This window comes from Petaurus breviceps, unplaced genomic scaffold (genome assembly GCF_028583685.1).
Source record: "Petaurus breviceps papuanus isolate PSGF00001 unplaced genomic scaffold, PetGlider_PUasm1.0 90919, whole genome shotgun sequence".
NCBI classification, from domain to species: Eukaryota; Metazoa; Chordata; class Mammalia; order Diprotodontia; family Petauridae; genus Petaurus; species Petaurus breviceps.
The window spans coordinates 711,262-728,396 of record NW_027187378.1 but is presented as its reverse complement, the minus strand read 5'-3'; the positions used below and the strand labels follow the sequence as shown (position 1 = coordinate 728,396).

General features: G+C 37.0%; 1 protein-coding gene across 2 annotated transcripts in view; it reads right to left on the bottom strand.

Moving 5' to 3' along the window:
* Nucleotides 1-1,096: 1,096 nt before the first annotated feature.
* ANKEF1 (ankyrin repeat and EF-hand domain containing 1) overlaps nucleotides 1,097-17,135 on the bottom strand; it is a 62,392-nt gene continuing 46,353 nt past the window's right edge. For both annotated transcript variants that reach the window (XM_069075406.1, XM_069075404.1), the window contains 5 exons: nucleotides 14,562-15,381; nucleotides 9,361-9,587; nucleotides 8,045-8,211; nucleotides 6,121-6,258; nucleotides 1,097-1,973 (listed from right to left, as the gene is read on the bottom strand). In XM_069075406.1, the coding sequence (XP_068931507.1) occupies nucleotides 1,815-1,973; nucleotides 6,121-6,258; nucleotides 8,045-8,211; nucleotides 9,361-9,587; nucleotides 14,562-15,381 (1,511 nt within the window). In that variant the 3' untranslated portion in view covers nucleotides 1,097-1,814. The remainder of the gene's footprint in view (nucleotides 1,974-6,120; nucleotides 6,259-8,044; nucleotides 8,212-9,360; nucleotides 9,588-14,561; nucleotides 15,382-17,135) is intronic.

Sequence of the window (17,135 nt, the reverse complement as noted above, 5' to 3'; positions counted from 1 at the left end):
ATACCTTTTTTCCTCCTTCTTTCTTCTTCCCCTCCCCCCCCCCTCCCTCCCTCTCTTTTCTCTCTTTCCCCTCTCCCCCCCCCCTCCCCCCTCTTCTTCCCCCCCCCCCCCCCCCCCCCCCCGTATAAGTTGACTCCCCCCCCCCCCCCCCCCCCCGGCTACTTCCCTATAGGGTAAGATAGATTTCTCTACACTACTTGGTGAGCATGTTATTCCCTCCTTGAGCCAAATCTGATGAATAAGGTTCAAACAATGCTCACTCCCTCCCTTATTTCCTTCTACTCTAACAGGTCCTTCATGTGATATAATTTACTCCATTCTGCCTCTCCCTGTCTTCTTCTCCCAGTACAATCCTTTTTATAACCCCTTAATTAGTTTGTCATCACATCACAGTCAACTTATACCCACATACTCTCTTTAAGTAAACACCTTCTAACTGTCGTAATAGAGATACAGTTCTCAAGAGTTAAAGTATCATCTTTCCATACAGGGATATAAACAATTTAACCTTATTTAATGCTATGTTTTTTCCTGTTTACCTTTATTTGCTTCTCTTGAGTCTTGTATTTGGAGATTAAATTTTTTGTTCAGCTCTAGTCTTTTCAGCAGGAAAGTTTGAAAGTACCCTATTTCATTAAATATTCATCTTTTTCCCTGAAAGATTATTCTCAGTTTTGCTGGGTAGCTGATTCTTGGTTGTAATCCAAGCTCTTTAGCCTTCTGGAATATCACGTTCTAAGCTCTCAGATCCTTCAATGTTGAAACTGTTAATTCCTCTCTAATCCTGACTGTGGCTCCTTGATATCTGAATTGTTACTTTCTGGCTGCTTGTAGTATTTTCTTCTTAACTTGATAGTTCTGGTATTTGAACTAACCCCTTATTCTTGAAGGGGGAGGAGAGGATGGAAGAAAGTGAACACTTAAATGTTAAAGAAAGTCAAAAGGAAAAAAAAGTCACATTTCTTTAAGGCAGTTAGATGGTCACTACACCTTGTAGGAGGACCTTAGTTCGAATACTGACTCAGACACTCACTAACAAGTTTGTTGGTCTTATTTTCCTCATCTGAAAAATGGAGATAATAAAGTGGTTGTTATGATGATCAAAGGATATAACATGTATAAAGACCTTTGAAAAATCTCAGAGTATTACAAAAGTACTGTTACTATTTTTTATTAGTCTGAGGTTTGGCAAAGAGGTGGAAGCTCTCTCATTCTCCCAAGAGTACCTATGTATAAATATGAAAACTTTTGAGTAATCATGCTTGGTGTTTACTTTAGTGAGAAAGTTTCCTTTAAGAGCCCCTCCCCAAATCACACATTCTAAAGGAAACCTCCTCTAAATGCTTTTAATTCTAGTACCTTCCTTTTTAAAATTACTTTCTATTTATCCTGTGTATAGCTTACATATATATTTGCTTATATGTTGTCTCCACTAGATTATAAACTCCTCCTATATCCCCAGCACTTAGCACAATGCCTGGCACATAGCAGGTGCATAATAAATATTTATTGATTATCATAATCATTATCATCATTATCATAATGATATACTATATGGATAAATATATTTTATATACAAAACCATCAATTAAAATTATATAAAAATCTAACTAGCATTAAAATGATTCATTGAAAAAATAACATGGTTCTTCTATAGTACAGAATATTTATGGCTGCTAAAGGGTATTGGCTTTCATTTGTAATCTGAAGCTTAAAATTAAAGTGACATGATTTGGCTTTGTGGAAACATCTAACTTCTCTAAATTCCCATTGTTGCTACTTAAGGCATTTACCAAAGACAGATTGGAAGTACTTTATGAAGCCATAGAGGCTTCCATAGCTTGAGCTTTTTCAGTGAAGTTCTTTTGAAATGGCATCATGAAATCTTCAAAGTCCACCTCATAAGTGAAACGCTCACGCCGCATTTCTCTTTTCTTGACTAATTCTGCAGTTGTAGCTTCAGGGCTCCAGAGCTGTAAAGAAAGGTAAGGAATAATTACAGCATGCCTAAAAGGAAAGAACACTGAGGTCAGAACAATTTTTGTATATAATGAAATTAGGAAGATTAAAGTATGCATATTTACTTTCAAATGAGTTTTATCTTTTTTTTTTTTTTTTTACAAAAAAGTTCTTTATTAGTGGAGTTTTATCTTTTCTTAAAAAATTCTTTAATAGTGATTTTGTGATAATGGGCACTTCCAGCACCATCCAACAAACACTCATTAAGTGTTTTCTTTGGGCAAGATACTCTAGGCATCATTAATTTTTGCATCTAAACTTAAATGAATGACAAAACAACAATAATAATTTTAAAGCAGAGACACCTAATGGAAGAAATCTAAACAGTGTGGGAATATGATGAGTTGTCCTCCTGTAGCTGTACTGATGATAATTTCAGTGAGTCTAGAGATAAGGTCAAATCCTAATGCTCTCCTTTTCATTTCTGAAAAGCAGACATTTTAACCACTTGTGCAATGGTCCACAAAATATGAAATATGAAAGGAAGATATCAGGATATTATCAGCATAATATCAACAATCATATTGTTCTTGGACTATTTCTATCTTACTTTTCCAAAAAAGGTAAGAACAAGATAACAATAACAATTACAGTACATCTGACAATTAATATAGTGCTTTACAACTAGTAACAAAACACTTTAGGTGCACTATGCAATCCTCACATCAGCATTGTGAAGTAAGCAAGAAGGGTATTATTATCTGCATGACACAAGTAAGGGAAGAACTGTTCGGGGAAGGAGTAGAAGCCCAAGGTCATACAGTATTCTTCCCACTGCCACACCATGTTGCCTCCCCTTCCAAATACCCTCTTACTAGCTCCCCTTGGTAAAGTGGCCACTGGTTCAGAAGTCTAAGATTCAGAATGGAACAAAAGGAAAATGAAAGGAAAAAAGAGGAGATAAGGGACTCATTCTCTGCAGAACTAAATTCTAGAGATTATCCACAGCTGCTGTTAAAGGAAGCCTTATGCACAGACAAAGGAAGTTTTGGCCTCAGTGCTCTAATGTGACGGACGCTGGGAAGACCTCTTTTATCTTAAGAAAATTGATTGCCATTTTCAGTTGAGAAAGGCTAGTTCGAATATTTCAGGCATGAAGTAACAAAACATTATACTAGAATCTTTGGAGTAGGAATGAGAGAGATTTAAAGAGGAAGAATGAATCCCAGGACTCAGTGTTGCTTGCTGTCTATTACAGGTGGAAGAAAGGAGTTCAAAGATATCCTTAGAAACAAAGAATTCAAAGAATTGCTAATAAAAATTTAGAAAAAAATCTGTTTTAGAGGAGACTGTAAGTTTAATTTTGGGGTGACAACTGAGTTTCAAGTGAAGTGACAATGCAACATCAGAATAAGCTGTAGGGAAATGGAGAATTAGAATTCAGGGAGAGAGTCAGGCCTAGAGAGGTAAATTTGATGATTGTGAGTAAAGAGTGATAGTTGAAGTTCTGAGAATAGGTGAGCTCTCCAAAGGAAAGAAATATAGAGTGAAAAGATACAAAAAGCTAAAGACAGCCTTGGAAAAAGGCAATGGAAGTGGAAAAAGAAACCAGCAAACATGGAGATGTTAGAGTGGAAAAAGGAAGAAAAGAATTTCAAGAAGGAAAGGATAGTAAAAATACCAAATGTCAAAATGAGATTAAGAAAAAGAAAATTAAGAAAAGACCTTTGGCTTTATTAAGGAGTTCATAAGTTAATGTTTTTTCAGAGGAATGTTTGGTGTAGAAGCAAAATTTGAAAGGGTGTTATAGGAAAAGAAAGAGTGATGAAGAAAATGAACAAGAACAGATCACAGTTCAAGAAGCACAGTTACAAAAGATTCGATCTATAGGGGACCTTAGAGTTACACTGAAAGCAAAGAAAAAGAAAACTGTTGTACATATTGTAGATACTATTGTATGAGGATTCTGTAGGGTGGGACAATTAAAATATTTGTTTGTTTTTCCCCCAAATGGAGTAAATTGTGTACATGTCAAGGCAGAATATAAGACATTACTAGAAAAAGATGAAATTGAAAGTACTAGAAAAGGAAGGGTAAATTAAATATAAGATGACAAAATCTCCCATTTCTGTGCCTTTACATAGACTGTCTTCCAAGCCTGGAATTTACCTTCTTCCTTAACTTTGCCTCTTAGAGTACTAAGTTCAAGATCTCTCTGAGGAACTTTGGAATTGATTAGCTGATAAGGGAGACACTAGCAAAGGACCTCCCAGAATGATGTACCTGCATCAAAGAAGGTTCTGTGCTCAAAAGTAACCAGAGAAGCACCACTTTAGAGAATCTGCCCCAAATGTTCATATGTGCCTAATCTGTGGTAGAGCACTCTAAGCTCCAACTGGTCTCATAAGCCACAGTGGAGTACAATGTAACCTTACTCTAATACGGTAAAGTCATTTTGGTTCTCTTCAAGAATGAAGGACAAGCAACCAACTAAGTTTTCTTCAAGCTCATATCAAACTTTCCTCCAATTTTGTAGCCTTTCCTGATCCTCTAAAACTGTTAGGGGCTCTCCTCAAAGAATTACCTTGAATTTATTTTCTATATACTTCTGTATATATGTATTCATCTTGCTAATTCTTTTTTTTTTGGAAGGCAATTGGGGTTAAGTGACTTGCCCAAGGTCACACAGCTAGCTTTTGTGCTGTGTCTGAGGCCGAATTTGAACTAAGGTCCTCCTGACTTCAGGGCTGGTGCTCTATTCACTGTGCCACCTAGCCACCCCAATCTTGCTTATTCTTATAGAATGTAAACTCATTAAAGGAAAGGATTAACTTTATGTCTTTGTATCCACAGTACCTAAGCAGTGCCAGGCAGAAAGAAACTTTAATAAATGCTTTTTGATTTCATTCTTGAACAAATTATTAGACAGCAAAATATTAGCTTCAGAAGGAACATAAGACCTCTCTTGCTCTGAGAGCTGTGAGAAGACCAAGATGTGTTGAAATGAAGATAAGAGAGATAAGGATGCCTACAGGATTACTTTGGTCTCAAAACAGAAACTGCACTGTCCATGAGAAAGTGCTACATTTAGAATCAACAGACCTACATTTAAATCCTGGCACTTAGTACTTGTATAATCTTGGAAAAGTCACTAAACATCTCTGTCCTGGAATTTCCTCTCTAGGTTCCTTTCTCTTCTAGCTCCTATACTTCTTCTGGACTTTTCAGTAAAGTAGGAGTGAGGTCACCAGCTAAGAGGGAGAGATGGTGGATGGGGTGAGGGACTTAAGGGAAAGTGCCAAACCTTGAAGCTGTGGAAAGCATACTAGGGAATCAACAAAAGATGGAAGAACAGACTATACTAATTAATTGCATATAACAAATATAGTTTCAAAGATCCATGATAGCATCTAGAGAAACCTTAAAAGCTTATGCAGAGAAATATATGGCATAAAATATTGCTAGTATTGAGAGTGCTTATCATGAAATAAAATGAAGGTAAATACTTCAAGGAATGATATTATAAATCCAGTTCCTTTCTTGCATTCTATCATCTCTTCCATTTTAACAATAAACTACAATTCCTTTTTCATTTAAAATATTGTTTTAAAAATTATTTTAACATTATTAATTTTTAAAAAATTATTAACATATGTATTAAGACCATTTATAGATATGGAAGCTTTGGTATCAAGAAATTAACTGATGACACAGCAAAATAGTGGAATTGTTAGCACTGGAAACATAAAAAGTTCATCTTCTTCAACATCAAAATATTTGGAAGAAAAGTGGAAAATCCAGTTAGCCATCAGAATTTTTTTGGGAGGAGTGCTATTTACAGAAAGCCCGGAGGTTACAATTTAAATATTGGTTAGCTACAGAGATTCAGGATCTTTCCTTTTCTTTCGATTATATTCTTCACAAGAGCAAGTGTACTAACTCTCAAAATTTACAAAGAAATAATGATCTGCAAAAAAAGATTAGTAGGGCTATGTAAAAATGGCCAGTGATACCTTTAAGCATCTTAGGTTCGAAATGAAACCAATGAGGGTTATGTTGACCATATAATATTTTAATCAATACACATGTTGTTTCAAGAACATTTGAAAAATTATAGTATGAAATTATAAAATAATATTTAACTTTTGTCAAAGTACTTACTCTCCGTGGTACAAATGTGATGTTAACTTTCTTTGTAAATCCACTGGTAATCAGGGAATTGAGGTGAACAACATTATCCCTAGCGGGTGCTTTTGCTTCCTTTATGGGTGGAATATTATAAACTGGTGGCAGTGACTCCTGAAATTTAATACAAAAAAGTTATTAGTTATAAGAAAGTATTTTTGTATGTTTTGTAGCTTCTTTTCTTTTACAATATGCTAGGTTCTATTCTAAAGCAAGAAATAAAATTATATACCATTTCATTCCACTGTTAACAAATAAAAATTCCAATTCAAGCTGAAATAGCTTCAATTCAGAGGTTTTGCACAAATTTGAGAAAAGCTGGCTTTGTCTTTAACTTGTTGCAGCAAAAGTCACATTACATAAAGGCTTCACTCTAGTCTTTTGTGACCAGGTGCTTTCTCATTGGTTGAGAGGTTGGCTATCTACTGGAAATTACATTAGCATATGACATGGATCTGTCACCTACTATGTTTGAGTCATTATCACTGTGGTTGTCAGTTTAACTGTTTCAGTCTCACATCAAGATTCCCCCTCATTTTATACTTGACAGTCTCAGGTATCATGTGTTCCAGAAGTCTCTTTACTTCCTCATAAGGGACAGTTTCTGTAGTCCCCTCATCAACTTAGTAGTCTCTCTCTTCCTTATATACTCCAACTTTTGCCAGTCTCATTCCCAAAACTGGCATTAAGAACTTAGTATGACTTTTCAGATGTGGTTCATAATAATGTTCCAGATGTCATTTGACTAGGCAAAGAACAGTACGATTATACCTGACCATGTTTAAAACTCTAAATTTCTCTTAATGAAGATTGCTTAGATTATTTTGGTTATCATACCATTTTATTGACTCATAAAAAAGTTTACTAAAACTCCAGGTGTTCACATGAATCATGATCCACTTTGTACTTGTGAAATCGATTTTGTAAACCAAGACTGGGTTTACATTTTATTAGATTCATCCCATTATTCAAGTCTGCCCCAGATCTTTTTGGTTTCTGATGCCATGGATATGTATGTTAAACAGCACATGAACAGATGAATAGATTCATGTTGCACTCCAGTAGAGGCATTACTTTGGGTTGACAATCATCCATTAATTAATGACCCAACTCTTAGTGTGGTAATGTAATATTGAGAGTAACTGTGTACCAGAGTAGCATACCTCTTGACCCAAGAGTTCAGGTTCAGTGGAATATTATCGATATATCTTAGAGTATTACAAGACTAAAAGAAGAAATATAATTCTTTTGTGATTCCTGATAGGAATGTTTTCCTTTTTTCTTGAACCATGTTGATATTTAATTTAAAAATTTTAGAATTCAAGATGGATTAAAAAATACATTAGTTAATTCTGCCATATTAAAAAAAATATGCTAGTCTTTCACCAGTTAACTTTTACTTTGTTAAAGGGCAGAATGGATTGATATTAATAGTATCTCACATTTAATGTTTTTACAAAAAAAAGTTTTCTCAAATAATCTTAAGAGAATGGTGAATGTCAGTATTATTTTCTCCATTTTTATGTATAAAGATCTACTATCGGTACAATTTCTACTTGCCCTGAGGATTTCCAGTAATGCTTCATTCTTTTTTTGGGGGGGGGTAGGCAAGGCAATTGGAGTTAAATGACTTGCCAAGGGTCACACAGCTAGTAATTGTCAAGTGTTTGAAATAAAATTTGAACTCAAGCCCCCCTAATGCTCTATCCACTGTGCTACCTATCTGCCCCATAATGCTTCATTATTAAACTGGACATATTTTTATTTGTTCTACTTACAATACAATTATAAATTTTCATTATATTTACTATTTCTCAAGCATTGTATAAAGAATGTTTTTAATGCTGTACAAATTCTAGGGTGACAAGTCATTTAACTTGTACATATTTTTTTTTCTTACCTCTTCTTTATGAGCTTCACCAACTGGAGTTGCAGGTTTAGGAGGTGGCTTTTGTTTAGCCTTTCCTTTAGTTTCTACTACTTTTGGCAAGCGGTCCATTTTATCTTGGATATAGTCAATTATTTTGTAGTCAGCATAGGCTTTGGCAATATCCAAAGCATTATGTCCTATTAAAAACATGAAAGCAGTCAAGGCAGAGCATGTATGTGTGTGTGAACGCGTGTACATGTGTGTGTGTGTTCATCTCAATGATCACACCTCTTCATTCAGGATCTCTATTATACTGAATTGCTACTTGAGCTTACTAAAATTAAGATACATTTAAAATGTCACTTATTGGCATCATTAAAACAACTAGTTCTATTCCCCCCCTCCCCCCGCTTTAACTTTCTCTAACTTTTCTTTGATGAGTTATCTCCAAAATGGAGGCCAAAAATATTGATGTATTATACAGTCTGTACCTTCTATGGTTGCTGCCCTCTCCCAAAGAATCATGGGATATTGAAGTTAGGTGCCACCTTAAAGGTAATTTAGTCAATATACTTCATTTCACAGGTTAAGAAACCAAGTAAGGAGAAGAGAGGTCAAGTCACTTGCTCAAGGTCTAGGAAGAGTCAGAATCTAGACTTTCTGACTCCAAATCCAATGCCCTTTCCAGTATACCATGATGACTTCCCTAACATGAATGGTGTTACATAGTTACAGAGGTTGAGGTAGAGGTGTGTGTGTGTGTGTGTGTGTGTGTGTGTGCGCGTGTGTGTTTGGAAGTAGAGGTGACTGAATGTATACAATGCCTATGCTTTTCACCCAATTGCTGACCCAACATTGCACTGGCTCGTCTGTGATAGTTTTATTGAGCTTAACAGAGGGTACAAAGACTATCTGTAACTAGGTAACAATTCATCTCCTAAACAAGAGTAGGTTTCTTTTATTATCTCTATGGTTGGGAAGTTATTAATACTCTCACATATATAAAGATCTGAAATAATAGCACTTTAGATTTATCATGTGGCATTTGTTCCCAAGAAACTTCAATAAAATTGGCAATAAATTAATTTGTGGTGTGGAATACCTCAGGTGGTCTTCCCTTAGATTCTTAGAACCAATAATTTCCCTTACTCAAGCCTGGAGTCCACTGAAACTTTAGTTTCCACTTCTTACAGCTTATAAAATGAAAAGAGAGATTTCATGTGATCATGTCTGTAGCCATGACCAAGAAGCTGCATAAGTGCAGCTGTATAGCAATAAAATGCTAGATGACTTGAGTGTTATTGGCCTTGCCCAACTCTAATTCCAAATTAATTTTTCCAACGTACCTTTTCTGTTTGTAGCCTGAAATTTAGCACCTAAGTCAATTAGGTATTGTACAGTATCCAGTCTACAGCTTTCAACTGCTCTCATTAAAGGTGTTGAGTTGTTGATCGAAGGTGCATCTATTGTGGCTCCATTCTTAACAAGGAGTTCAACAATATCCTGTTGACCTGCATGGCATGCATGATGGAGTGGAGTCCACAGGAAATTATCAGTTTCATTAACATTGGCCCTATTAAAAAAAGTTGCATTAGTTAATGGTACGGGGTTACTTTCAAGTTAAATTTAAGATGAACATTCAAGATAGTATTATTTCATCTGAGGCAGCAGTGTAGTACCATGGATAGAGTACTGGGTCTAGAGTCAGGAAGACCTATGTTCAAAGCCAGCCTCAGATGCTTATGAGTAGTTTTATCCTGGGCAAGTCATTTAACCTATTTGCCTCAGTTCCCATCTATAAAATGATCTGGAAAAGGAAATGGCAAACCACTCCAGTATCTTTGCCAATAAAACCCCAAATAGGGTCAAGGAGAGTAAAACACAACTAAATGCCTGAACAAGATTATTTCTTCCAATTTTTATGAAACTTTTTCAAACTAGGGAAGTTGTGATTAAAGTGAAATAACTTGCCACAAATTTTTATGGACTTTTAATTTACATTATGATTTTTAAAATATTCTGTACTACAAGCTACCTTTAATTTTTATTTTCTTTTTCTTTGCCTTTGTCTTTATTCTCAAGTCTGCTACATGACAAGAGAGTAACAGCTCATGTTTATATGATAGTTTATAATTTATGAAGTATTTTCTGTACAATAACCCCAAATGGCAAGCAAAACAGATATATTATCCCCATTACACGATAAAGAAACTAAGGATCAGAAATTAAAAGATTTGTTCTTAGTCTTGAAACTAGTAAGTACTCAAATCATGAGTATAACTGGTTATTTTGATCTGAAGTCAGTGGTTTTTTTTTTACTTCACCATATTGCTGCTAATTGCTTCAAGTATGTATGCATGTATATGTTTGCATGCACACATGTGTACACACATATATGCATATAATACACTATGCATACAAATGCCTATATACATATCCACGTGAATGCTCACATATACATGCATTTTGACATTTATATATGTGTATACCCATATATATATATAAAGATGTAAATCAGAGCTCATGGGAAATCCACAATAAGAACAAATCAATTTTATTTTTTTCTTACACTCTGCTACTTTAAAAAAAATAATTCTTCATTATATCTATTCCCATGTACAACGTTTTAGTTTCAAATCTGTATTCTCTCATAAAGGCTACTGTCAAATAGATTACACATGGTCTGCAATGAAACTATTCTCTACTAAAAAATTAACTCATTAATAAACATATCTGTATATTTCTGTAGTTATTAATCATGGTATTTTACTTACAAAAATTAAATATATAGTGTTTAAAGTAATAATAATAACAGCTAACATTCTTATGAGGATTTAAGGCTTTCCAGTTTTCAGTGTTTTACACATATTAGCATGGGATTATCCTCACAACAGCCCTGTGAGGTAGGTATAATATATTTCACTTTTATAGATGAGGAAACTGAGACTATAAGAGGGTAAATGATAAGGCCCATACAGATAGAGTCTGAACTCGGACCTTCCTGCTTCCACATTCAGTTCTTTACCCATTTCCTCAATGGCAGATGACTATTATCTTTTCCAAAGCTCTTTCATGTGTGTTCTGTCATCTGAATCTCACAATACAACTATGAGGCAGGTAGGGCATGAATAAATTTTATTTTCCAAAATTATTTATTTCAGTACTTCAGGGAGCTGTGATTCTATGGGTATGAGTCCTCCCTCCACTGACACAGTTTCCCTAGAATATAACATATAGATTTTTTTAGAGTTGCTGCTTACCCCAAAGTTACTATCCTAGAGCCAGTCTGGTGATGAGCCTCTAGGAATTTAGTTCCTTAACTCCTAGTCTGGTCTTTAGACAACTAACAATCCATCACTGTATCTATAACTAATGCCTCTCTAGCTCAGTGGGACAAGGAGGAGTGGGAGGTAGTGTTAGCAACAAGCAAATTGCTTATGTAACGGGCATGAAAGATCTTGGGCTGGATGTTATGGGAATGGGAATCCAAGATCTTCCCTGCCCCTAGGCCCTTTGATAGGCTTAAGTGACTCTGAGAACCTTCCTTGATTTGAAAATATACTCTGCCCCCTAATAGGCTGAATGTGGTCACATGGAGCCTGTGGTGGGAGGCTTGTTTTTCAGGAATGCCCATACCTTGGTGCTTTGTGATTGGGCAGTGGGTCAAGAGGGCTGTGATATTCTCTGAGCCAAGAGAAGGCTATATATACCCTGATGTGAGGTTTTGTTTTGGGGCTCATTTTGTGAAGAGTTGTGTGATTTGACCAGATGAGACTCTGGGCAGCCGTTGAGTACCCCTGGCTTTGAAAACCCGGATGTTGGTGCTTCCCTCTCTGGTAACTGATTAGTTATAGATGTAATGGTCAGACAGCTGGAAGCTTGTCTGTTGATGTTTCTATGTTTTTGTTGTCTGCTTGTAACTTGTTCATATTCTCTGAAGTTTGGGGTGCTGACCTTTATCCCCTGAACTAGGTAAATGACATATGTTTGATTAAAGCAAGATTGTTAACCCATTTTGAGTTGCTTTCCTTTAGAAAAACAGATCTAGGAACCTGTGCAAGCAGCCATCCTGGGTATGCTAGGGTACTTGCTGCTACATATGGCTATGAACTTGTGTTGGCAGCCACCCTGGGTATGCTAGGGTGCTTGCTGCTACAAGTGGTTACCTGTACTCTATAAGTGGGAATTGGGTACTTCATGTACTTTTAGTTCCCAAAATCACATTGCAGAAAACATAGCAATTAGTCAAGATATATTGTGTATATATACCTAAGTGCAGAATGGATAAATATGGCTATTGTCATTACTCTAGCCTGTCTATTCCATACGCCAAAGAATGTCTGGTAGAGGGTTGTCTTTTCAACTTCATACCAGACAGTCATATAGGCATTAGAGGTGGAAAGATCACCTAGTCCAACCTCAGGATTCAATGTCACACAGGTCATGATGCCAGTAACTAGAAGAGTCAGTATTTGAACCCAGGTTCTCTGTATACCAATCCAATGTTCTTTTCAGTATATGTTACTACACACACTTCTTTCCCCCTCCTTTTATCTCCCCAGGAAGATAAAGCAGGATCCTAAGGACCCTGTTTCTCATTCTAGTAGCATCTTTGAAACTAAAAAAACATGTTGGGATTCAGCAAGGAAAATACAGTTTCATTCAAGTAAACAGAAGGGAGGGACTATTTTGAAAGGAAAAATGTGTTTTAGAGAGAGAAAAAATAGTTCACATCTTGTCTGAATTGACTGGAGTGTCTCAAAAAAAAAAAAAAAAACAAACCCAAAACAAACCGACATCTCCAAAAGGAGCTTCCCCCTACCACTTAGTGGTCCTGATAGTTAACCAGCTGGGTTGGGGTGGTCTGGAAACATTATGTTCTAGCTCCTTGACCTCCTTAATGCTACATGGAACCTTAGGCTGGGGGTGGGGTGAGGAATGGGTCTTTCCAACAAGTGGTATACTCTTTCACCAGAGTGCTGGGAGTCTACTATTCCACAACAGAGTAAGCCACAGACTACCTACTGATCACAAAAGAAGTCCAGAACTAAATTCTCCTTTGGTTTTGTGGGCTCTCTAGATCTTTAGAGAGCAAAAGGATTTGAAGTATCTCTTGTACTCATGAATTTAATCAATTACCCAGAGGAGGTCCAGCAGGGAATTAGAACTGAAAAACAAGATGCTTTTAGGGAAATGTAATGTAATACCAAGCAAAGGCAACTTCCCAGGTTCAAAATACCAGCATAGGTGCTCTCTATTTTATTCAGTAACAAACCCAGAACAGAGAAGATCAAAACATGACATCATTCAAAATACAGCATTTACTAAGTGTGATTAAATCATCTCCAAGGCCTACCCCACCCCAGGACTTTCCAATCATTCAATCAATTACAAAGTCTCTGTTCCAAATACTTCTCCACCCCTAGGCTATACCTTAATTAAGTCCACCACAAAGCCCCTCTTCTCAAATGGAGATTAGTTTCCAAACATAAGTAAAATACATTCATTTGCTCAACCATAGAACACAAAAAGGTCAAAAGTTCCCCACCCCTGGATCACAATTGAATCTACCCCAGAGTTACATCAAGTTTAAACACAGCACTTAATACCCAAATGGAGGTCTTTTCTTCATCTTGACACGAGGCAAGTTCTCAGCAATCTTAGTTCCTGGGGAGACAAGGCTTAGCAAGGCCATAAGATACATTGCCAGTCCCTTCATGAATTTATCCTCTGTCTGTAGGACAGTCCTAGAACCCCTGAACACATTAGCAAAGCCCTCTCCCAGGATTTCTGTAAACATACAACAAGAAAATCCTTCTTCAGGGCTTCTAAACCAACAGAAAGGCTCCCAGACCCCTGCAACAACAGCACTGTCCTTCACCAGTGGACAGTATTCATTCTGTCTGCCGGACAGTCTCCAGACCCCTGCAACAACAGTACTGTCCCTCACCAGTGGACAGTATTCACTCTCAGTACTGTCCCTCACCAGTGGACAGTATTCACTCTCTGTCTGCAGGACAGTCTCAGGCCTTCTTAACCAAATGCCAGGTTCCAGGACTTCTTCAACAGGACAGTCTTTCACCAGTGGACAAATCTGGCAAAATAACATCAAAACAGACAGACAAAGTACCAGCAAAACAGCCATGTCTCCTCAGTCCTTGGCAGCTCAGGGGGCAGGTCTCAAAAGTCCAGGGCAATTCAAAGCGGCCACCAGCAATCTCTTAGTCTCTCCCTCTACACGAGGTGCTGCTTCCAAAAAGAACTTCCGCCTCTCTCTTGTCTCTCCAAATCTACGTCACCAGCTCCTCCCAGTCAGGACTTTCTTTTCACATCAAAAAGTCCATCCCACAGGTGGGATTAACAAGCTCTGGGTTTTAATACAATCAATTTGAAAACCAAGCCAATACAGGGGAATCTTTAATTGCCATTACTATCACAGGAAATTAGTCAAATTCTAGAGTGGAATTATTGATACCTTAATTTTTATCACAATTTCTTTTGATCTTGAAGATTGATGACCAGAAAAAGCTTCACCAAAGTAACATACCCCCTTTCAAGAAGAAATCTCACAGCGTCTATGTTTCCACATTCACATGCGGCCATTAATGGAGTTTTATAAAACCTGTCCTTCATATCTATTGGTATTCCTGCTTCAAATGCTTTTTTTAGGGATGCCAGATCTCCAGCTTTGGTGATATAATTAATATTGCAGTATGCTTTTCCAAAGTCCTCAGTATACCAGGAAGAATCATCCTGAATGGGATGCCTGGGTGGAAGATCTCGATTAAATCTACTGCAGTCAGTAATGTTTTGGTAAGTTTCAATCATATAATAAGGTGGCCCACCCTCCTTTCGGCGTTGAAACACATTGTCAGGAATATAGCAGACTGGAAGAGGAAGGACAAACTTTCCTTTCTTGCCCTTCTTGCCCCTTCCCTTCTTTTTCTTGGGTCCATAGGATCCCAGCACAAAGGACTTTTGCAAATATCTGGTTCCTTTAAGGAATTCATTAATGTTAACACCTGCTCCTCGGCTCTTTTCATGATGCTGAGCAAGAAGGACTAGCTGTTCAGTGCTTGCTAAGGTCTGCATATCCTCAAGCACCATCACGAAATCTTCTTTAGTTAAAGTTCCATCACCACGATCCATAGGAGCAAAGGCATCTCGCAATTTGTTTTCATGTTCATAAGACCAGTCATGTAATCTGACAGCCCAGAGTGGATTTGGATTTTTCACTCCAGGCCTGGCTAGTTTTTTGGCAATTCGCTCAGCTTTGCGTATTTCTTTGGATGCTGCCTTGAAGCCGCCTTCTTTAGCAACATTTCTTGGTGTCTTGTGATCTAAGTTCTTCCATTTTAGGTCACATCCTAAAAAAACCCACATATTTCTTTACTAGTTGGGCAAAAAGACTGGCATGTTTTTGTTGTTGTTCTACAAGCACTACAAAACAAATCTGCGACACTATTCAAGCAATTTTTCCATGTTTATACTTAATAATTCTAACATAATCATAATGGTATTTCTCAAGTGCTGAGGACATTTACATATAAAAAAGATTAATTAGAAATAGAATGATACATATTCCACTTATGGAATTGAAACAGTATTTTAACAGCATGGGGAATTCCTCTAACTCAGATGAGAACCCCTCTATAATTTAGTAAACAGCCTTCTTGAATTGTTGTGATAATGCCCATTCATCACCCTTCCACCAACCTGGTGATGGGCATCTCTTTGAACTTAACTAGGAAGTCCTCAGAGACATATATCTAAGTCCTTCACTTCCTGCAGGCTTTCCAGTTTTGTAGGACAGGGATAGCCTTCAGGACCAAAAGCACCTCCATGACAAGATGAGCCACTGGGATGGGGTTAACTAAGATCATAAAAAGGTAAAGAAAATCAGAGTAACCTGCTACAATTCTAACTTAGTATAGCAAATTTTTCTTAGACACTGTAGCTCAAATAGCAATCAATCAGCAAGCATTTATGAGATAGCTACTCTATGCCAAGTACTAAGCTAGGCACTCTGAAAATAAATATAAAAGTGAGAGGTCTCTGCCTTCAGGGAGCTTGTAGTCTAGCTACTGAAACAACATGATCATCTATTGGTGTATACAAAATAGATATAAATGGGTACAAGGTAGCTCTGGGGAAAGGGGGCCTACTAGCCACTGGGAAGGATGAGGAAACATCTCATGTAGAAGAAGGCACTTGAAACAAATAGAGGAAAGAAAGGAGAGCTTTCCAGGCACTGGGGACAGCCATTGCAAAGATCTGAAGACAGAACTTGCCATGTCATATATGAGAAATATCAAGGACAGTTTGGCTGGACTGTATTGTGTGTAGAGGAATGAGATATATATAAAGGTTGGAAGGCCAAGAGTGATTTATAGATAATAGAAAGATATTATAGTTTGTTTATTTATTTATTTATTGCCTTTTTGGAGGGCAAGTGGGGTTAAGTAACTTGCCCAAGGTTACAAGGCTAGTTTTTGTGTGTCGGTGTTGTGTCTAACGCTGGAACCAAACTCAGGTCCTCCTGACTCAGGGGCCAGTGCTTTATTCACTGTGCCACCTAGCCGCCCCAGATATTATAGTTTATTAAGAAATACCTTGGTCAGACTCATTTTTCAGAAAAATCAGTTAGGCACCTATGTGGAAGATGGATTAGAAAGGGGAGAAACCAATTAGGAGACTATCATCGAGGTAAATGGCAAGGAGGTCCTACACTGGAGTAACATCTGTGCAAGTGGAGAAAAGGAGAGATTTCTAAGAAGTGTTGTGGTAACAGACAGAAAGAATCCAGAAACTTACTGGATACACGAGATGAGGGAGGAGATGAAGACGATACTAAGGATGTAAACCTGGGTGATAGGTTGGATAGTGATTCCCTTGACATAAATAGGTAAGATCTAGAAAATGCACTAGATAAACTCTTGCAGGAAATAAAAAAAAATTCAGTGATATTAGGCATAGGAAAACAAAGAGAAAGAGATCTACAGACTCTGGGGAATGACTAAATGGGGTTTTCCTATTGAGGGATATTTTTCTATTATTCTAATATATTATATTATAGAAATATATATTTCTATTCTATTCTAATAATATATTATATTTTTCT